General features: G+C 36.0%; 1 protein-coding gene across 7 annotated transcripts in view; it reads right to left on the reverse strand.

Annotated features, from left to right (window-relative positions):
- GPHN (gephyrin) overlaps positions 1-23,746 on the reverse strand; it is a 784,704-nt gene that overhangs the window by 69,830 nt on the left and 691,128 nt on the right. For all 7 annotated transcript variants that reach the window (XM_037832495.1, XM_037832502.1, XM_037832496.1 and 4 more), the window contains 4 exons: positions 17,241-17,296; positions 10,696-10,815; positions 9,166-9,224; positions 7,952-8,105 (listed from right to left, as the gene is read on the reverse strand). In XM_037832495.1, coding sequence (XP_037688423.1) covers positions 7,952-8,105; positions 9,166-9,224; positions 10,696-10,815; positions 17,241-17,296 — 389 coding nt within the window. The remainder of the gene's footprint in view (positions 1-7,951; positions 8,106-9,165; positions 9,225-10,695; positions 10,816-17,240; positions 17,297-23,746) is intronic.

The raw sequence follows: 23,746 nt of genomic DNA on the forward strand, positions 1-23,746 counted from the left end.
ATATGACTAAAGCTGACTGAAACTATTGTTCAAATTAGCAGAAGACCCAGAATCTACTGAAGGAAGAATTACTGCTCATACATTGAGTTATTAGATAACAAGCACACAAGCTTTATTTCTTGAAGATAATGGCAGTTGGCTGACTGACATCTAGTCTAAAGACCTGCTAGGTCATCATCTAAAGCTTCAAGGGGATCAGCACATATTCTATGAACAGAGATAATGTCATCAAGAGTCAAAATTAGAAAATAAAATTGGGAAATGTAAAGGCGGGGGAAAGAAGAGGAAGATACAGTTGTCCCTAAGTGTAAAAACTTGGATCTCCTGTTTTCTATTTATACTCATTCCCTAGACTAAACCAGTGATGCTAAATATTACACATATGCTAACTTCCAAATGTCTATCTTTAGCCTTGACTTTTCCCCTAAACTCCAGACTAACACGTTCAATTGCCTACTCAATATTTCTATTAGGATTTCTAATACATATTTCAAATTTAACATGTCCAAAATAGAGTCCCCGATTTCTACTACTCAGTCCTGCCCACCTGGGTAAATGACAACTTTATTCCTACAATTACTCAGGCCAAAACCTGGGTGTTCTTTAACTTTCTTTTAAAATTTTAAATATTATTGTGGTAACATATTTAATATAAAAGATGCCATTTTACCTTTTTTTTGCACACTAATAAATCAAACTTATGCAAAGCATGTAACTTATTAATCACCTCATTCAAATATATTTAAAGCATTTTGTGTGAAGGAACTAAGCACAGAAAGCTTAACAAAAGAGTATTTCTCAAGTATATTCTCTAAACAAATTCTCAGATGTTTACTCAAAAACATATACAAATAATTCTTGGTGTTCAGCTTTATAGTTTAGAGTGTATTCCCCTTTATCCCGATAATGCTGATACTGCAGTTGAAGTGTCACCTGTCATTAATATGCTAATAAACCTGAACTTTACAAGTAGTTAATTTGTACTTGTTCTTCCATTTCCTATTCTAGATATTTCATATAAGTGGAATCATATAATATTTGTTCTTTTGTGTCTGGCTTATTTCACTTAGCATAATGTTTTCAAGGTTTATCCATGCATGTATCAGAAATTCACTCCTTTTTTCTTTTTTTAAGGCAATTATTTTACAATTTTATTTGATAATCAGCTGTTATTCTCACCCACACTGACTATCTATAGGTTTATGAAAGTGGTGACAGGTATAGGTTTATGAAAGTGGTGACAAGTATCTAGGTAATGAATGAATGGAGCTTGTTTGATGTATCTTCATCCTCATCATGTTTTCTGGACAACCATACTCAGATACAGTATAGGACATTCCTTATTTGTTTGGGCCAGACAGCTTTGTTGAGCCTGGTGCCAATGTGCACATCTGGCATTCCCATCTCCCTCATTGCAAATTTACGGATCTCTTTGAATGCCCAAGAGGCATGTTTCTTGGAGCCTCATCCATGGATGCACTTGTGAATGTTGATAGTGCACTCCCTGGTTCACTGCCTTGTTGAAGGCAGAATGGCTCTTCTTCCTACTTTTCTTCCTTTGAGAGTCATTCTGCTGGGACTAGGTAGGAAAGGAAGCTTCATTCCTTTTTTATGGTAGAATAATAGTCCATTGTATGTATATACTACATTTTGTTTATCTGGTCATCTGTTGATGGACACCATGGACTTCATCTTGACTCCTCACTTTCTCTTACACTCTACTTTCAATTCACTAGCAAATCCTGATGGTTCTACTTTCAAAATATTTGTGGATCTAATTATTTTTCATCATCTCCACTGTTACCACTCTGCTCCAAATCTCTGCTGGAGTTTTGGGTAATAACCTTCTAACTGGTCTTCCTGCTTTCTTCCTTGCCCCTAATATACTTCATGCCACAGTGAACTTTGGAAAATTTAAGACATTTTATGTTATCCCTTCTGCAAAACTGGCTTTTTAGATGATCTAGCTTCTGGTTACTTCTCTACCCTCATTTCCTTTTACTTTACCCTTTGCCCTCTATACTTTAGTGTCATTCATCTCCTTGCTGTTTCTTAAACGTGACAAGCATGCACCCTACTTCAGGGCTTTTCCATTTTTTGTTCCTTCTGTCTGGAACATGTTTCCTCCCACGTGGAATATACCCTCAATGCCTTCAGATTTTCACTCAAATGTCACCTCATCAGTGAGGCCTGATTACCCTATATATAACAGAATACTCTGTCAGAAAAGGGAAACTCCTCTAGGTATGTTAAACAGAGGAAGGCAGGGGAGGAGAGGATTTTTTTTTTTGTCTCTAACTTGTTAACATAGTTTTTTTTATTTTATTCTATGATTAGCTTAGCCATTACATCATACTGATACACATATATTTGATTAGGATTGTATTCAACCTTGCAACATTACTTATGACTTATCTATGATTAAAGTAACAGCTGTAGCTCCATCCTGTTTTTTTTAATTAAATTCAGTTTCATTGAGATATATTCATATAACATACAATCATCCATGCTGCATAATCAACTGTTGATAGCACCATCATACAGTAGTGTATTTACCACCCCAATCTATTTTTGAACATTTTCCTTACACCAGAAAGAATAAGAATAAAAAGTAAAAGAAAAAAAGAACACCCAAATCATCCCCCCCATCCCACCCTATTTTTATTTAGTTTTTGTCCCCATTTTTCTACCATGCATCCATACACTGGATAAAGGGAGTGCGATCCACAAGGTTTTCACAATCACACTGTCACCCACTGTATGCTACACTGTTATACAATCCTCTGCAAGAGTCAAGGCTACTGGGTTAGAGTTTGATGGTTTCAAGTATTTACTTCTAGCTATTCCAATACATTAAAACTTAAGAGGTGTTATCTATATAGTGCACAAGAATGTTTACCAGAGTGACCTCTCAATTCCATTTGAAATCTCTCAGCCACTGAAACTTGATTTCGTTTCATTTCGCATCTCCCTTTTGGTCAAGAAGATGTTCTCAATCCCATGATGCTGGGTCCAGATTCATCCCCAGGAGTCATATCCTGCATTGCCAGGGAGATTTACACCCCTGGGAGTCAGGTCCCATGTAGGGCGGAGGGCAGTGAGATCACCTGCCAAGGTGGCTTAGTTAGAGAGAGAGGGTGACATCTGAGCAACACAGAGGCACTCAAGGGGAGACTCTTAGGCACACTTTTAAATAGTTTTAGCCTCTGGGAGGAGAGGATTTAATACAGGGAATTGATTACAAATGTGTTGGAAGCATTGAAGGAACGAAAGGAGAAAAGCGTGGTATCAAAGATCAAGAAGCCACCATCATCCCTAGGGCCATCAGGGAAAAGTGGGGTTACTGAGAGTTGAGGAGCCTGCACTTCTGCTAACACTTCTACCTTTTTGCTACCTTCTAATATCACGTAAATGCATCCAATAGCAAAACCTAACTGGATCACAGCTGGCAAGAGTCTGGGAAATCCACTTTTCAAGCTTCCAGCCTTACTGGTATAGGGACAGTTTAAAAGGGCTGACGTGGGTTAAGTTTCAACAGACAATATCTGGCATATACCCCTCCCTCCACAGTCACTCTTTATCATCTTACCCTTATTTACTTTTCTTCATACTATTTATCACCATTTGGTTATTTATTGACAATTTTCCCATTAGAACATAAATTCTATAAGAACTGGGAATTTGTCTGTCTTGCATGCTGCTGTATCTCTAGTAGTCAGAACAGTGCCTGGCATCAGTAGCATTCTAAGAAGGGAAGAATGGTAGAAGTAGTCCTTCTCAGTGGATACTCATATACTGCTTAGAATTTCTGATGCATAGTGTAATAAATAAAATGTAGACAGACTTTTAGTCAGTTTGATTGTTGTTTTTAAAAATTCTCTACAGTAATGCATCCCCTTATGTGAGGGTAAAGGGTTAACAAAACCCTTTTTCTATCTCCAAGGACAAATTTGACCTTGGGTTATCTTTCTAGTTCTGTTCCCCTAGAAATCTGATAAACATAAAATATCAACTTGTTACTAGGGAATATTTCTTATGGTATAAATGATTCCCTATTGGTAACTTGAATATGCACTGGGAAGAACTATACATGAACTATAAATACCTAGTGGGAAGCCATTGCTTTGGGCTTCCATAGATGTGGTAACACTTGTTACTGAGCATTTCCCTTGTGGGGACCCTGGAAGCTGCCTAAGATTGTTAAAAAAAAAAAAAAAAACATTGATCACTCTTTAGGACAGGGGGCTTCTAACCCAGGGTAGCTCCCACTATTTAGGAGAGGGGGCTTCTAAGCCAGAGTAGCTCTTACAACCTGCTAGTGTGATTTTTGTACCTCAGCACCTGAGAAGTCACTAAAGAAACAAAGACAATAGCTCCTGGATGACTGTGTGGACTGCTAAGAGGACTAGCCCTAGTGAAGAAGAAAGCCTCATGCTGCCCTGCTATTGAGTTTCCTGTTCAATATCTGAGTAAGCTGGTTTAAGGTGTAGTCTTGTAAGTCTGAATATTTAGTTAAGAGGACTCGTTGGTAGGCATTCCAGCATATAATGGATGTTCAGTATATATTCATTGAACATATGTATGAGATTGGAAATACATGGCTACAATCACATAATCACTGAATGGTTTCACCTAAATTAACATGCATAGTTTGTTGAAGACAACAAATGTCTAAATTGTCTCTTCTGTGTTAGCTATAGTTGGTAACAACTCTACTTCCCCAGTTTTGAAATAATTCCCACATCCTTAACAAGTTTATGTAGTCACAAAATGCTAGACTGGTTTTAAATATACTATACATAGATATCTTGCATGGCATTCTTTTGGTTGCTAAAGGCCACTGTCCTGAATACAATATACTAGAGAGTAGATTCACAAAAGTGGACATAAATGAAGCCATGTATCTCAAAGGAAGTCAGAACCACAACTTAACGGGAGCTTGTGACTGGCTTCATTGTATCCTTGCCACATTAATAGACAAGTATGATTTCTTTTGGCCTCTGAAAATAAATGATTTTTTTTTTTTTTGCTATTATTTTCTGAGTATGCTGTTGAGGATCTCAAGCCTTCAAGAGAAAGACTATGCTTTATTTATCTCTTTTATCTCCAGTCTGTCTAAGATAGAGGTACCCAATAAACAACATTTGTTGAAATAAACTAAATTATATGATCATAGAGGGCCAGAACAATAGCTAACCTTGGATGGGAGTAGGGGAGGAATGTGGAGCTATATGGAATTAAAGATTATGCAGTCCAGAAGCATTGTTCCCTTGTAAAACTATGGTCCGTAAGAAAGGCCAGAGAAAGTAGGGGAAGGTAGCCATATATAATCAAAGCTTCTTCAAGGATAGTCAGGTCTGTAGGGCTAGGGGACTAAAATTACAAAGTTTCCTTTAGATTCCATAATATAAGTACCATCTCCATTTTCACACCATCACCTTTCCCTGCCACTAGTGAATAGTTATAATAGAGTATAAAAGGTAGCTTAAAAAAAAAACAACAAAAAAACAGTACCAATGTACTCTGGGGGATAATTGAGACTATTAGTCCAGTCCTACAAAAGCATTACAGAGAATGTAAGTAACATAGGTTAAACAAAGTTTCCACGTAGCTAAATAATAGAAAAAGAGTTTACTCATTCTATTTAGCTTTCCCAAACCAACCATGAATTTACTTAGATGCACAAAGCATATAAATAAATCACAATAAGAATGGTTTCTTGAGTCAATCGGTTTAACAGAAATTTCTTTCTGAGGTTAAACATGGTGCCAGTTGGTCCTAGGGACAATAAAATCACCACTATGTGGATCAAACTGAAAATAATGTTTGTTTTGGGTCTACTAATAGTTTTAGGGAATAAAGAGCCTCCTCCCGAATGCCTCTTTGTTGCTCAGATGTGGCCCTGTCTCTCTAGCTAAGCCAACTTGAAAGGTGAAATCACTGCCCTCCCCCTGACGTGGGATCAGACACCCAGGGGAGTGAATCTCCCTGGCAACGTGGAATATGACTCCCGGGGAGGAATGTAGACCCGGCATCGCGCGACGGAGAACATCTTCTTGACCAAAAGGGGGATGTGAAAGGAAATGAAATAAGCTTCAGTGGCAGAGAGATTCCAAAAGGAGCTGAGAGGTCACTCTGGTGGGCACTCTTATGCACACTTTAGACAACCCTTTTTAGGTTCTAAAGAATTGGGGTAGCTGGTGGTGGATACCTGAAACTATCAAACTACAACCCAGAACCCATGAATCTCGAAGACAGTTGTATAAAAATGTAGCTTATGAGGGGTGACAATGCGATTGGGAAAGCCATAAGGACCACACTCCACTTTGTCTAGTTTATGGATGGATGAGTAGAAAAATAGGGGAAGGAAACAAACAGACAAAGGTACCCAGTGTTCTTTTTTACTTCAATTGCTCTTTTTCACTCTAATTATTATTCTTGTTATTTTTGTGTGTTTGCTAATGAAGGTGTCAGGGATTGATTTGGGTGATGAATGTACCACTATGTAATGGTACTGTAAACAATCGAAAGTACGATTTGTTTTGTATGACTGCGTGGTATGTGAATATATCTCAATAAAATGAAGATTAAAAAAAAAAAAAGACATAGGAATCTTAAAGGTTCACAGACAATCTGCACAGATAACTCAATATTTTACATACACTATGCTAATTTCCAGCTTAATCACAAATATCTATGACGAACTACTAAAAGGACCTCCATGGTAACAAGGTTCGTTATCTGTGTCCTGTATCACAGGCTGAAAGCACATTCCTAATTATCACCATGTGCATTGCAAATGCATGCTTAATTATAAGGGATAACTGGCCAAATCAGTATAAACCCAGTACTCCTGTGATAAAGAAAACTGTAACTTTTTGGATTATAAGTTCCAAGCAAACTGAGACCTAACTCTGTTTTTCTCACCATTGTATATCCAGCACATTTGGGTGAATGAGTGAATGAATGAAGACATGAATACAAATGCCACCTCAACAAGTATATTATAACTCCTAAATAAAGGATGGAAAGGAGATTAACAAATTAAAAGATTGAGGGAAAAAAAAAACTATAAGGGTCATTTACATTATTTAAATTTCTAAGACTTTAAGAAATTAAAAATAACAGAAATGAGGGGCTTATTTTCAGAGCAAAGTAAAAGATTTTTAAAAAGAGAAAAAGAAACCCTGTTTATCTTTTTTATTAATAGGTCTAAAGGAATTTTTTTTAAAAATCTCAGATGTTTCTGATTCTGCTATAAAGCTTTGTATTTCCAGTAGATTCACATTTTAATATTCCCAGTTTGATCTGATTTAAGTTTTGTGCAAACTGAGCAAAACAGGCAGCAGGAAGATTTTCAAAAGTACTTAGAAAAAGAATGATTTAACTCCCCTTCATAATTTAGGAATGAAATGACATTTTGATACATTCTGAATAGCATGCCACTAGAGATGCTACCTTTATAGGAAAAGAAACAAAAACCAAAATGGATTATTCAAATCCCTCCTGGTGATTTCATATCACATGGAATTTTTAGCAAGAAGAAGGGCTAGCCATGGCATCCTGATTCATTGAATTACTCCCACCCCCTAAAGAGAGTGCCCATCATCTCTGTAGCAGGTGGGCATAATTCATTCTCCTATAGAGTAAGTACTGAATTTGGACAGTTAAATGTCTATAGCTAGCAGCTAACATTCTTTAAGTGTTCTGAGAATGTGGAGAGGCCACTGGTCTGTAATATTTCATTCTAATAACGGAAACATTTCTTAATATGAAATTTCTATTTCTTCCTTTTTCTTATCTACTTAAACTTTCTTGAAGTCAACCTATTATTTTCCTGTTACAGGAATATACACCCATTAGTAAAATCTATAATCCATAACATGCTATTTACAACACAGAAGTCAGAAATACTTTTATCTGAACCCCCCCCCCAACTTTTTTTTTTTACCTCATTCCCTGTTGACATGACTGCGACCACTGGAAACTTATTAACTTCAACCTCTGTGACACCCACAGTTGCCAGAAGGCCAATCTCTGAGGGGCCCATGTGGGTTCCTTTGGCCAAAATGCATTCTCCTCTTTTAATATCATGGCCGATGGGTCTGAAAATCAAAGTAGAAACATAAGCAGTATGACTGGGAATAACATTTTCTCATCTCAGAGGGAAGCCTTAGTATCAGAGAATTAGGACACCCAAGGGGAGAAAAAGGTCAAGAGATGAGGCAGGAGCAGGACAATAAAACGAAGCAATTGTAAAAACTCTATGCTTTATCATTTTAAAAATTAAACTGTACAGTGGAAGACAGAAATAGGATTTGTATCTATTACTGCTAAATAGGAATATGTTATTTCACATTTGAAAATCATTTTCCAAGTTTCATTGTACTTCATTACAGTTAAAAACACCAACTGCTGACTTTCTTGGATATAAGGCCAGAATTGTATGAAAATATCTAGTGGCTTTAATAAGAATCCATAGCTGTCTGGCTCTATGGGGAGAATAATGCCAATGAGGTTACAGTCATGGAGGTAATTTTCACTTGGACCACTTAGGTGGGTCCTGTTATGTGGCCGCAGGGATACATTCATCTTGGCCTGCTGCCATACGAATGGTAGCAGTGTAGCTTTGTTAAAAGAGATGGTGAGCAAATTAGTATTAGTGGAATTAGGGCAAATATATTCCATTGTAAGAAAAATAATTTAAAGTATATGCACTACTAATGGTAAGAAAGTAGTCTCATCTTTGTATATTAAAAGCAACAAATTATTTCATTATTATTGGTATTTGATAGAAGACAGGCTATCAGCTAATCGTGTAAATATCCAATTCTGGAGTTATCTGTGTTAACACCAAATTCTAGATTATTTAGGGGTGAGGTTGGGTAATTCCTGATTATCTAGGAATAGTGTTACCTATGGGTTACGTAGGCTTATGATTATACTTCTTTCTCATGCTGTTTTTGACTATTTCATTTGCCTTTAGTGTCTTCATTAAAAATTTTCTGATGAAGAATTCAGAAAATTCATTTTGCTAATTATTAATAGCCCTGAAAACAAATGGCTAATTGATATAGCTGTAGATTTATAACAGTCATGCTTTCCTAAGTTCGTGATCATGTAGAAACAGAAGTTGGCTACACATTCTCTATGTCATGAATTTACCTGATATCTTGGCCTGGTCGAGCTTGCACCAAAATTCGCACTTCAAGTTCTTCAGTGCCCTGCAATAATTTGAAACAGAACAATACAACAGAATTTCTGATTACCGTTTATCTACTCAGCTGCCTTTATCATAAGATAGGGTCAGAATATATAAAAACATTGAGAAATAGAAAACCATTTGCTAACCCTTTTAAAACGCTATGAATTTTTACCACAGGTTTCTGAAAAATTAGGAGGTTTGGTACCAAGAAATAAATTAAATATTTTATCTAATTTTCATGCTTTAAAAAATATATACCAATTCAAATCTTGAAATGTGCTTTGCAAATAGCATTTTCTAGGTAGTAACGCTACCTTAACGGATAAAGTGAATGTGCATGGAGAAAACCTCTCTCTTCTGTTCTCATGAATCATGAGTTCAACATTATGCCAAGGTCCCCAAATAACATGCAAAAATTTCAGTGCAATTTTTGTTGCTAGTAGATTTGCTAGTTTGTTGCTACTAGAGTTCTATAAATTAGATAGAGATCATCAATTTTACATTTATGAGCTACGAATAATATTGTGACATTGGAACTGTGTTGTCATTTGGCAGAGTTTGTGGATGCATATGTTCTGGATTTCAATACTCGTTTGCTGGTTTCCCTAATGCCAATATATTGGCTTGGACAGTTTTAGCAGAAGTCAATGTGACCTGTATCCTGAGTTGAATTGTATAAGCCCTACATGAAAAAAGGTGATTAACAAGAAAATCCCAGATCAAGAAAGGTTGTTGTCTCTCAGTATGACCAAATTTCACTCTATACCCAACCCAGGAGAAGATATATTTATTTTTAATATCAGCTTTAAAAATATTTCTTAAACATTTTCACAGAAAGAGAAAGATAGCCAGTCATTAAAGCCTCAGTTGAGACAATTCTGAGTAGTGGCTGATGCTCTGATTTAGTAACTGCCACCAGTTTCCAGGACATGAAGCCCTTCTTAGACCCTAAAAGGTCTCAGGTCATTTATTTTAGGCAATAGAGGGGTAACCAACACAAATTTAATATCTCCAAGCTGTCATTTGGTAGCAGAGATTTCTCTTGAATTGTTGAAAATCAGAGCTGAAAGGGTCATTGTTCAAATGCTTGGCTTACTGTAATATTTAAGACTAGCCTAGTGTTTTTTGCCAAATTCTTCTCCATTAAATTCTGAATTTACAACTTCATCTTTTTTCAGAAGCTAGGCTCAATGGACAAATTTCTTAGCCAGAAGGTATGTCAACCGTTTGTACCTTAGAATCTTGAGGCAGTTTCTTTCTTTGTTTGCATGTGAAATTTCTTGGGTCAAACATGGTTCAAATTCTGCTATAATAAAAGCAATAATCATAAAATTCCCTCCTATAACAAAAGGATTTCAAGGCTAAGGCTTTATTTATTGGAGACCTGTTCATTACAATGTAAGATCCCATCATAACCAAAAACAGGGTTAATCTCATAAGCACTGCAGAAAACAGGAACAATAGCATGGTAAGACCTGGTGATGACGTACATCATCTGATTCCCTGATAAGTTCGGTATCTTCCACTTGTACTACTGCATCAGCACCACAGGGGATTGGAGCACCTGTTGTAACCCGCATGACTTGTCCTGGCATTACTGTCTGAGTTGGCTGAAAATACAAACATGTAAGAGAATTGATTTACTTCGCTTCTGCAAAGGAAAAGACTACAGGGGATGTAACATTTTTAGAAACAAACAATAAAAGGGAAATCTTTAGTCTTATTTGTTTTTGGCCAATGTAATAAAAAATACCCACAAACGGGTGCATTTATAACAAAGAAGCTTTAACTTAATTTAAGTTGACTTTTTATGTTCTTTAAGGTAATGACTAGTCAATGTCTTTCTTGGTGCTGTATTTTGCTTTTTAATAACTGCCACTTATATTTTCCACTTTTGATTCTCACTCAAATAATGAATTTTCTTTACATATGTAAAGTGATTTCAGACTCTGTAAGAAAACAAATGTTAGGCAATATGACTTTATGAATGACAATTATTTAAAACCAATACCTTGGCAATTTACTGAAGTTCTGATATTTGAGAAATGCTTTATTAACTAAACTTTTTGGTTAAATAAAGGCAAACCAGAAAAAAGTCATTTTATTTTAATTACTGATCTTGAAAATATTTTAAAACATACCAGTTTACCTTTCAACTAATATTAAAATTCTAGCAAATATAATTAATCATTTAAAAATTATTCCAGTGTTTGTAATGATTAGGGTTAGACAACATGCCCAAGATTTTCAATTGTCTGAACTCCCATATGGATGATAAAGGAAACTGGGCTAAATATGTTGACCACGGCACCTGCTTGCATGTGGAAAAGCATATTTATGTAAGCTCCATCTGATAGGTTTGATCTGGCCTCAGAAGAGTCACTTGTCATGAGACATGATTTGGGTCAGAGTTCAGAAAACGAATGCTTCAAATTCCCCCTTAAAGAAAATCCTGAGTCAACATAATTCCCCAATAAAAAAGTTATCTTTCCAAAGATACCTGCCTTATAAATATTTAAATTCTTAGGGAATGGTTAAGGAAAATACCCACGACTGGAAGTTACAATCAAAATTAAACTGGAAATGTATTATTAGAAAAGCTTTTAAAAGCTTCTGTCCATAATATTATTACTATGAAGAATACCACCAATAACTAATATTTATTAAATCCTTAATCTATGCTAGGCACAGTGTAAATCCATTTTATATGCTAGAATATAAGTCCTATAAAGATAGGGATTTGTTTTATTGTCTGTTTGCCTCTCCAGATCATATCACCATTCTCATGGTTCAAATTCTGCTGTAATAAAAGCAATAATCATAAAAATTCTCTCCTATAACAAAAGGATTTCAAGCCTAAGGCTTTATTTATTGGAGACCTGTTCATTATAATGCAAGATCCCAACATTACCAAAAAAACTGCGTTAATCTCAGAAGCATTGCAGAAAACAGAAAACAAAACAAAACTATGTTGTGGCCCAGAAAGCTAGACTTTGTGGACTATGTCAATCAGGTTGCTATCACTCATGTTTCTCATTAGGCTCAGTCAATGGGAGGGGCCATCAGTGAGATTAGAGGTTAGGAGAGAGAGAAGAGTAGGGTTTTTTCACTCCCTTGGCGCGTTCCCTGCTGGGCGGCAGTTTTGCAAGGGCTGCGTAATTTCTACTACTGAGGGCCACAGCTGAATTTGGGAAGCCGTCTCCCATAGCTATGAATCTCCCCACACTTTCTCCATGCCCTGTTAGTAATGTGGTAATGGAGTTTCACTATTGCTAGCACCTGAGTGCTTCACATTCCTTTGTTGGTTTCCCTTATCCCTGTCTATATCTTGGAAACAGTCCATGCATAAATTTCTCTTTAATAATCTCCCATACATATTATTCTATTACCCCAAGGCCTAGAAGAGTATCTAGCACAAAGTTAGGAACTCAGTAAATAATTCTTCCAGAAGAATGAATGAACGTGCCTTATCTCAGTTAATTATCATAATTACTTCATGAAGTAGGTGGTTCTATCATTACCACCATTTTATAGATTTGGAACCTGAAGCTTAAAGAGATTAACTTGCCCAAGATTACCCACATTAAGTAGTATCACTAGGACTTAAACTTAGTTATGTCTAATATCAAAGACAAAGACTCTTTACTATTCCATACCCTCCTTAATAAACCAACAGTTTAGGTAAATAATTTTATAGTGCCATTCTTACAGAGGAGGAATACTGGGTCAATATACTCTTCATATGCTTTCTTTTTTGGCTTACAACTCCCATGTTCTCCATGTTTTTCTCCAGATACTGGAGAAGGATATTCTTAGAAACAGATCTGGCACTTATCCTCATATACTCACGTTCTGTTCTTTGAACAAATGACATTCCAGCTTATTCAGAACTGTTACATTTTTTTTTTTTTTTAATCATCATTTTATTGAGATATATTCACATACCACGCAGTCATACAAAACAAATTGTACTTTGGATTGTTTACAGTACCATTACATAGTTGTACATTCATCACCTAAATCAATCCCTGACACCTTCATTAGCACACACACAAAAATAACAAGAATAATAATTAGAGTGGAAAAGCAGAACTGTTACATTTTAATGTAATTTTCCACCAAGATAATCACAGAATTTAAAATGAAAAACTTAGGGCCCAACACATTTAAAACATTTTTAAAACATTTTTAAAAATTTTCAACTCCAGATACTTCTTACTGTCTGGGGCATCTCAATCTACTTTATATGACTATTTTGCAGTTCAGTAATTTTTGATGAAAAGCATTAACATTTTGATATATGTATTTTTTAGAGGAGGTGCTAATACCAAAACTGTCTTCTGTGCCTGAAAAACAATAACATTTAATATAGGCCTAAAGACATCCTTCCTTTGCTGAAAGTATCTTCTTGGCTAAGCAGAAAGTGAATACTAAAGTGAATTTCAGGGTAGTTGCTTCTCAAACTGAGATTTGTAAGCCTAGAGTCTTTAATATACTATATTTGCAAAATTTATTTTAAGTTTTACTGTGGTTAAACTTGTAATTTTCTCTACTTCTTGTACTTGCTTAAACCACTATGCTTAAACCAATTCTTAAGATAGGTTTCTGTGTGGTCATTGGATAAAAAATTTACCTCTCTCCAAAACCAGCAATTCTAAGTGGTAGGTGGATGATCGGTACCAGCTCACATTATTAAACTTGATGTTAAAGATATTTTTTGATATATAAAGATATTTATATATTCACTTAGAGTGGACATGCTGGGAAGTCACCAACATACTTAGTGGACATCTACTAGCCCTCACCTACCCCTGCCCCTTTTCTATTGTGTGCAGATGTTTCAATACGTTTCCATTCTGCAGCCTGGGGAGACATTAGGTTGACTGGCATGGCCTGACCATACCTCAAATCCCAAACAGGGAACAAGTAGCCCCAGTTGCTTATCAGGGGAAGAAATCTCAGTGGTAGGGCCCTGTCCTCCTGAGTTGGGCAGCACAGATTGGTCTCTCCTCTCTGACATGAAGTGGGGCAAGTGACGCTGCCATCCACTGGCCCTGACTCAAGCAGCTGGCCTCCTTAGGAGACCAGTCACGAGGGGATCTCTTCCCCTGCTCTTCGGTCCCTTTGTGTGATGTAAGTAATAAAGTAGTCATTTGCTGAAAGTTTCTGTTGTGCCTGAGCTTGTGTTCCCAGTATGTAGTGACTTGCTCCACAGACACATAAACTGCAACTGAATTGAATCAACTGAAAATGGTACACTTTAGCAGTACATGAAGAACTTCCTTTAGATTATGATTAGTAGTCATTCTTCCTGTTTAATTTTTATTGCTGCTCCTTATATTCTTTATATAAGAGTCCAAATTTTGACATTTCCTCGGAGCTATTGAATAGCTATGGATGGAGCTATTGAATTGGATTTCTTTTTAGCTTTGCCCTATAATATTTTATAATTACATAATACTTTCTTTGAACATGTTCAGTGCTAATCAATGGTCCAAACTAGAAATGATTTAAGTTCAAGTATTTTGATACCTCAAGAAACCATTTTACAAATCACTATCTCAGTGTGTACACTCCATGTTCAAGTGTGTGTACTTTCAATAAGTGAGCAATTTGGCTCTCGTAAGATCTCTGAGATTGTTGTAAAGTCTGTGTGATAGATTAGATATAGATAAAGGACATAAAAATATGAAGAAAACCCATTTCTTATATAGTTTGGATCTTTCTTCCCATCGGAGTTTTATAGGAACTTACACGAAGTTAGCAACTTTTGAATTATGTTTCACAATTCTTCTCATGCTCTTAATTCTCTAGTACCTCTGGAAATCTTAACTAATAGTAAACAAGGTTTAAGAGGTTCACAAGTCCCTGGAAATCTGCTACTTATTCCTGTGTATAGTAGGCTGTGGCTATTGCAAACTATTTGCTGTTCCCTAAGCATTTCTTGTGATTATTTTAAACACCTCTGGGTCTTGATTAATATACTGTTTTCTTTGCTTTGGATGTTCCTTTCCCATTTCTGCTTTTGCAAAACTCTTTGAGGTCCAGCTCTATGTCATCTTCCTAACCTTCCAAGGCTGAAATATTCAACGTTTCCACAGCACTTGACTGATACTATTAGTTTAATGCCTGTTAGAGATTGAATCATGCCCTCCATAAAGACATGTTTAAGTCCTAACCTCTGGTCCTCTGACTGTGAACTTATTTGTAAATAGGATCTTCAGAGATTCTATTAAGATGTGTCCAAATTGAATCAGGATAGGCCTTAATCCTATATAACTGGAGTCCTTATAAGCAAAGGAAATTTGGACATGGAAGTAGAAGGCACAGGAGGAGACTTAAAGAAACAGATTACTATATGACAGAGGCAGAGATTGCTGGTAGGCTACCACCAAGGCACTCCAGATTCTGGATAAAGTATGGATGAACAATACCTTAATTTTGGACTTCTAGCCTTCAAATCTGTGAGACAATAAATTCCTCTTGTTTAAGCCAACCAGTTTGCGGTATCTGTTATAGCAGCCCTGGCAAACTAAGACAATGCCCAACAAACGGTATTTAGTTGTTTATACTGTATCTCTTCTACTAGATGAAAACTCCTTAAGAATTAAGTAACCATGTCTTAATCTACTTTGTATCCCAGAACCTAGCACAGTTCTTGGTATACACATAGAAGATGTGCTCAATAAATGTTAGACCCCACTGAAGGTCATATAATAATCCTTGAGTAATTGCTATTTTATGGCTTTATTATAAGAATGGAGGCTTTAGATGTCCATTGCTGATGGAAATAGGTACCAAGAAGTCAAATAAGTAATTAGGTCACCAAGAAAGTCATTTATAAAGAAAGGAAATTAAAGCCAGCTGTTGTTTTTGTGAGGGAAATGGTTATGGAGACTAAAACCAGACTGTTTGCAGCATGGACAAAGGATGTAATCATTACAATGCAAGGCCTAGCTTCACAACTGTGTTCATGGATCTTTTTAATGCATGGATGTAGAGATGAAAGAGATAGGTCACCACCACTGGCACCATCTTTCTTTAATATACTTCCTTAACCCCATTTTATTGTCAGTGCATATGGAAGTACATGGCAAGCCAAAGAAGAGAAAACATGTTGCTTTTCCCAAAACTGTCTTCTATTTTTACATAGTGCTTATGAGAGCTTGGTAGTAGCAGTTGAGTTTACCAGCCCAGGAAGAGGAAACTTTGAAGCGGAGGAGAAGAGAAAGGAGAAAAGTGCTTTAGTTCTATTTAATCAGATAAGAGCTCTTTTAACCAGTCTTCACAACTCACTGAATTAACAGATGCTTTCTATTTCCTTTTAAACATAATACAGACATCTACAGCAAACTTTAAGTTTGATTGTGGTAGACTCTTCCCTTGCATACATGCAAATTAGTACTCCAAGAATCAACTGTGTTTGTTCCCAAATTTATTTGTGCCAGTTTGTGGCTATAATAGTTACTGAATTATGTAACTTAAATAAATATCACACAAACTAATGATATACGAGCATGAAAAGAGTTACTTTCCAGTAAAATTAAGTTACTTTTGAGTAAAGGGATGCTGCTAAAAAGAATGTTGTCAAATTAGGTGTGGTAGGCAACTGTAAAAGATTGTAAAAACACAATAAAAATCTAGATGGATTCTGTGCTTAGATGCTTTACAATGTCCTTAAGATTTCACCTACTTTAAAGAAACCAAAACTGGAATTCATAGACAATACCTCATGGGAGTGATTTGTGTAAGAAACACCAGGCAGAAGTTCAAACAGCAGATATTTACTGTAAGAAAATGCATATGGGGCATGTTTTTGAGGCAGACCAACATTGTAACATATAGAAGTAGGTACAATTTCTTTAAATTAAGAAATGGCAATTCCTTTAGTTCTTTCTTATGGGATATACCCTTTAATATCTTTGATAACCTTCTGTCTAAGATTCTACTACATTAATAGGAGAAGTTTAGAATTAGATGCTGAAAGTCAATGAAGCTGAAATATGATGTTGCACCTAAGACCTATGAATCTCACCTGTTCACCAGCTTGGGATTCCCCAATGATGAAACGGTCTCCTGGGCCATCAGCAGCTGTGAGATGGAACAGAATCAAGAACAAACATCAGTATGAACATATAACCAGGAGCAAGAACCTAGTATTGGAATTCTAAAATTTGGCTCAAGTTATCTGATAAGGATTCAGAAAAGTGGAATACTTTTCTGGTCTCCTAAATTAGATAATGACTTTATTATTTTTTATCATCCAATCTGATCTTCATAATAATCCAGTGAGGTAGGAAGGACAGATATTCCCCTTTCTTCATTTGGCAGCTGAAGGAAATGAGCTTCAGAAAGAAGGAACTCAGGCAGAAAAGGTTAAAAGCCTTGAACAAGCTCTGGTTAGAAGTAGAGCTAGGACTAAAACCCAATTTCTTAATTTCCAGAACAGTATTTTTTTTTTTTTTTTAATACTGGATCACAGTGTTATCTCTGAATCAGAAGATACAGGCAGTACTATATCACATTTTCCATTGGCTAGTTATTTATTTTTAAATTAGAAGGAACACTTTCAGAATTGGGGTGGAAAATGTTTTTATCCAATCTTTTTTTTCTACATACAATATAGTAATGGCTGAATGAAAAAATATTACAGGAGATAAATGTATTCATAAGGGTTTTCTTGAGGTTTGATGTGTCTTTCAAACCAATACGAGGTAATGCAATTGATGAGTTTTATGATCATGGCCATTACCTCCATTTAATTTGAATACAGCAAGGTTTGGAGCAAATACACAAAAAAGATAACACCTTCTATATAATTATTTTAACTATATTTGCAATCACATTATAAATAAAATAAATATTTCCCCCTCTTTTATACTGAACAAATGAAATTCATGGTTTCTATCTGTAACTAAAAGTAGTATGTTTTCTAAAGGCTTTTATACAATACTGTTTATAATGAGCCACTTTTTTCACAGATGGCTTTGATTAACCTGATGTGGAAAGGGACAAGGAATTAACATTGGGTCCCATTTATATAGCAGCTGTTGTATCTTGTGTTTTATAGACATTATCTCAGTAAATAAACTCTTGCTTTCTTGTGTTTTTTTTTTTTTAATCCTATTGTATTTTCAGGGCTCACTTGTAAAAGCTAGAATAGTTTTCCTCCAATTCTATTTTTATTATGACACTTCAGTGCTTTTTTTAACTTTATTTTAAAAAAATGAACAATTTAAAACATACACCAAAGTCATTCTTCTATGTTATCAACATTTTGTCCATCTTGTTTCATCTATTACTCACTTATTTTTACAGTATTTTAGAGCAAATCATGATTTTCTTACTATAAAAAATTAAAATGTCAATTATTTTTCAGTGAGCTGTATACTCACTGCAACTCAATTGTGAACAGACTTACTTTTAGTTATTTCTCTATTAGAGAAATCATTATCAGTTTGCCTCTTCCCATATGCAACCTAGACATCTTCTCTTTTTAATTCACATACACGAAAAAATTAGCATAGTTTTAGAAGCAAAACAAAGCTGAACCTAAATCCAGATTCTGCCTATTTTTAGCTTTAGGGCTTTTAGCAAGTTACAAAACCTCTCTAAGCTTCAGTTTTCTCAATGATAAAAATGGGGATAATCGTACATTTAAAATAATACCTTTTAAAGCTACTATTTTCTTTCATTCATTTAGTAAACTTCTACAGAGTATCCTCTATGTCCCAACTGTCATATTAGGTGCTGGTGAGAGGTTACAGAGTAAAAATGGATGATGTTTTCTATTCTAATCCAGTGCAGGTTGTTGCAGTGTTTTTCAAACTCCGCATCACAAATGAAGGTGCATTGTAAAATCAATGTATAAACAATTTATTAAATGAGAAAGAATGGAAGATATATTTCATAACACATAGTAAAGATGAGTGTTATTTCATGAAACTTGTTTTTGTATATATGTGTGTATGTATGTATATTTACATATATAATTGTCTTGTGATGTATAACATATAATGTATTCAGTGTGTTTCTTCCCATTGTTAAAACAAAACTCTTAAAGCCACTGATATGGTGAAGGAGACTAGATTTTAATCAAATAATAAAATTAATGAATATATATTTACATTAAGAAAACCATTGTAAAGGAAAAGAGCATAGTTTTATGAAAGCATACAATTTAAACACCTGAGCTACACTAGAGGGTCAGGGAAAGCTTCCCTGATAGAGAAGAATTCTGGATCCTGAATATGAAGGATGAGTAGGAGCTAAGTAGTAAGTTGGCAAAAGACGTGTGTGAGTGTGTGTGTGTGTGTGTGTGTGTGTGTGTGTGTGTGTGTGTGTGTGTATGACAGAGAGAGAGAGAGAGAGAGAGAGGGTGGGGGGTGGGGGTGAGAGGCAAGAGAGGTGGTGGCAGGTAAAGGCCTGTGGCCATGTCCTTCTTATATCTTATACTCTAGCCATTTTCAACTTCTAGTACTGTAGTTACCTGAGAATATCAAGATGACTCACACCAGCTCCATGACATACATTACTTCCCTACATTGGAGTGTACTTCCCTATCTCTGCCCTCTGATCAAAGACTTCTTAGCTTTTAAGACTTAACTCATGTCACTTCTCTGTGATGTCATATATGACTCCCCACTCCTCAAGAATCATCTACTTCCTCTTTTATATCCCCAGTGTACCCTGAGTAACTCTAATGATAATTTATTAATGTATTTGCAGCTATTTGTCTCAGGGGAATCCCTAGCACTTGCTGTATAATGGTCAATATGTTAAGTGTTTAAAATGTTCAGCAAATGAGTGAGTGTGGCTCCTAAAAATCTTTTTAGAAAGATGCAGGCATGAGTAAACAAATAATTTGTTCCTCTTATTTTCCAACACAAAATGCTATATTTCAAATGTCATCCATTTTCTGCTGATACATGTATATCTTTTTCTCAAAAACCTGAATCAACATTCACTATCTTTAGAATGTTTAGAAAGATGCTCTGCTCAATCCTGTATAACTTAGATTATGTTGTTATTCTGTCTAGCATAGTTAATACTCAGTAAATATTTGTTAAAAGAATAAAGAAATGACTTAGGCATTCTTGCAAAACTTAGGAAGTTTGTAAACTGACTTGCACTTAATTAGTATTGTGCTTTGTGAGTTTTCTTAAATCATTTCATCAATGTGTATATTTTACCTCTTCCGCTAGATTATGAGCTCCTTAGGAGAGACCACTTCCTTAATTTTTTTTTTTTTGAAATCCTCTGCTCTTCACTCTTCATCCTTTCTCCTATTTTCCACAAATGCAAACACACTGAAATGCACATGCACACACACTGAAAATGTTTAAATCAATGTTTTGCACAAATGTCACTGAATAATGAGGGACTGCAGATTATCTGTGGTACTATAGGGACAGGTCTCCTATAGTCTCAGGGAGGCCAATCTGAATAAGCCCTTAAGTGATTCCAAGAAGCAAGGTCCTTTGTTATCAGGGGAGATGCTGATTGGGGAGAGAATACGTATTCACTTGAACTATGTTCCCCTCACTGTGACGCTTTCTACCTGTTAACTATACTTACATATTGCTGGTCAAAGGAAGGCTTAGTTAGTCAACAATATAGATTATTGGTACCAATAGAGGAGTCATTTTTATCATTTTCCTTATAACAGCACTTCTCAAACTTTAATGCACATGCAAATCATATGGATTTCTTGCTAAAATATAGATTTACATTAGTAGGTTTGGGATAGGGCTTGAGATTCTACATTTCTACTGATGCTGATGCTGCTGGTCCACGGACTACTCTTTGTGAGGAGCAAAGTACTAGAAGACCAAACTTAATATGGACAAATTCAGACTAAAAGAAAACATGTGGAATAAAAACGTAGGGAACTACCACAGGAGTCCTGATTTTACATCTTTAATACCAAGGCATACTATTTCTTATAAAGACAGAGAAATAATTATCAATCTATCTAACTTGCTGATATCTACTTTTAAATATCTTTTAGAGACAGGATAAAAAAAAAGTTGCCATATTCAAGATGAATTCTACAGGCTTGGGTGGGAAGAGGGGAAGTGGAGGTATGGTGGCACATGGACCTAAAGCATGGAAAGAAATAAACTAACTAAACAAGCCACAGTATGACATTAGAAAAGACGGTGGAAGATTTCAGTAAAGGCTTAGAATCTTTTTTTCCCCTAATTTTGATATATATGCAATGAGTTTTCTTTTCTGCTTTCTAACTGTAGAATTTAATTTGAACCAAGTGATAAAAGCAATATAAATCAAACCCTATCAGCAATTTATAATGCTTAATGTTAGATCCTGAAGCTGTTCTCAGTTTCTCTCTCTTTTTTAAATGTCCAGAAAACACTTTTAGTCCTATTTACCTGTTTATTTGAAGATTTCTGGTTATAACATTTTACATAAAATTGATTCTATCAGATAACTATTTGTTATTGCAATGGTTTCTCATTTCTTATAGGAAAGAACTTTTAATAGACAATGATCACCCCAAACCATCTGCCATAAAACTGTCCTACATTTTCATTTGCTGGCCATATGTGACCTCTCTTTAAGCCTCCTGAAAACTGTATAACTATTTTTTAATTTTCAATAAATGTTGGGGCTTAATAAACTGTGGCCTGTAGAGAGAGCATGACTTTACAAAAGTCCTAGGAAATATCCTTGACAAGAAATAAGGTAGAGGGATTAAGGATTTGTCTGCTCTGATTATTGAACTACATTTCCTAAATTGGATGATAGGCACATGGCAACAGTATGCATATACTAACATACAGATTACAGGAAGAGTTGGAGTGAGGTGAGGGCAAGAGAAGGTGACAAGGCTGAAATAAAAGGATTAATACTAGTTGCAATTATATTGAGGGATTACATAAAGTGAGTCATTTGTGATTTTAAATCTGCTGTCTTTTTTTCTTTAGGGAAAGTAGGGAACTGGGTGTAGAACAGATGAGTGAGAAGACATTTTACATCCTTTACCGTCATCTTCCAGAGGAAAATTCTCATTTATTGTTAGTATTGGGAAAGGAAGTATAATTTTTCCTTAAATACAGTGTTTTAAGATTTTTGGGATTAACTAAATTAATTATTTTAAATTACCTCTGCTCACAGGAGCAATATTCCCACATCATAAGCCTCTCTACTTCTTACAACGTATCCTTTGGTAGAAGGCAGCAGGCTGACAAATGAGTTGGAGAACCAGCTGTGGCCAAAGAGTATTTAAATGGATAAACTAGAAACCCTGGAACATGACTTCTGTGAGAGAATAAGAATTAACTCTAAATCAAAAACGCTACAGATGGAGGGGCAAGATGGCGGCATAGAGAGGAGTGGAATTTAGTCAGTCCCCTGGAACAATAAATAAACAACCAGGAACAACTAGTAAATAATCTGGAATAACTGCTGGGGGATAGTCATGACCGTCCACATTTTGTACACCAACCTGGACTGGGAGGAATGCCTCAGATCACAGCACAGAATCTGTAAGTAAAAGCTGTGGAATCGCGCCGAGAACCCCGCCCGCCGTGGCAAGCTTTGCTGCAAAACCTCGCTGTGGTAGAAACTAGCAGCACTCTCCCAGTGAGCGAATATAGCTCAGCTGAACTCCAACTGGGGTTTTAATTAACAAATGTAGACTGCTGAATTGAATAGTTATCTGATAAAATCAATTTTATGTAAAATGTTATAACCAGGAATCTTCAAATAAACAGGTAAATAGGACTAAAAGTGTTTTCTGGACATTTAAAAAAGAGAGAGAAACTGAGAGCAGCTTTAGGATCTAACATTAAGCATTATGAATTGCTGTTAGGGTTTGATTTATATTGCTTTCATCACTTCCTTCAAATTAAATTCTACAGCTACAAACCTCCAAGAAGCAAACAGAAGCTTTTAGTGACTACTGACCTTAAAGAACCCAGAAGACTCATCTGTACTGGGAGCGGGGCCCAGAAGACTGGGTGTTACCTCTGGCTGACGAGTGAAACTGGGGGGCTGTGTACTGGCTCCAAAAGAGGGCTTTCTGTCCCTTTTTCTCTCTCTCAACCTCAGGGGCTCAGAAGAGAGAGCTGCAGCCATTTTCAGTTTGCAGTGCTCTGACCCAGACAGGGGTGCAGATAACAGAGTCAGAGAGAGATTCACATGCATATGATAACTCCTGAGGGGGTGTATTTTCCCTAAGAGTAAGGAAGTGGGGCCCAGTTTTCCCTTCAGAACCAGACCACAGAGCCTAGGGGAAAAAAGCCAAAACAGAAACTGAAGCCAAAACACATCTTCTTACACCAGTCGGGAGTGACAGGCTGACAGGTACCACCTGCTGGGCAGGTTAGGAAAAGCACAGCAAGTGGAAACCTAACAGGAAAGTCTGTCATTATTCTAAGATACACCCTGAATATAACCTCGTTCTGAGACCTGAACTCATTCTGGTCTGGGAAAATCTGACTGGGGTAACCAAAGAAACCAGAAGCCAAGACAACAAAAAACTATAATCTATACCAGAAAAAACAAAGATATGGCCCA

The sequence above is a fragment of the Choloepus didactylus genome, chromosome 4, assembly GCF_015220235.1.
Source record: "Choloepus didactylus isolate mChoDid1 chromosome 4, mChoDid1.pri, whole genome shotgun sequence".
Taxonomy (NCBI): Eukaryota; Metazoa; Chordata; class Mammalia; order Pilosa; family Megalonychidae; genus Choloepus; species Choloepus didactylus.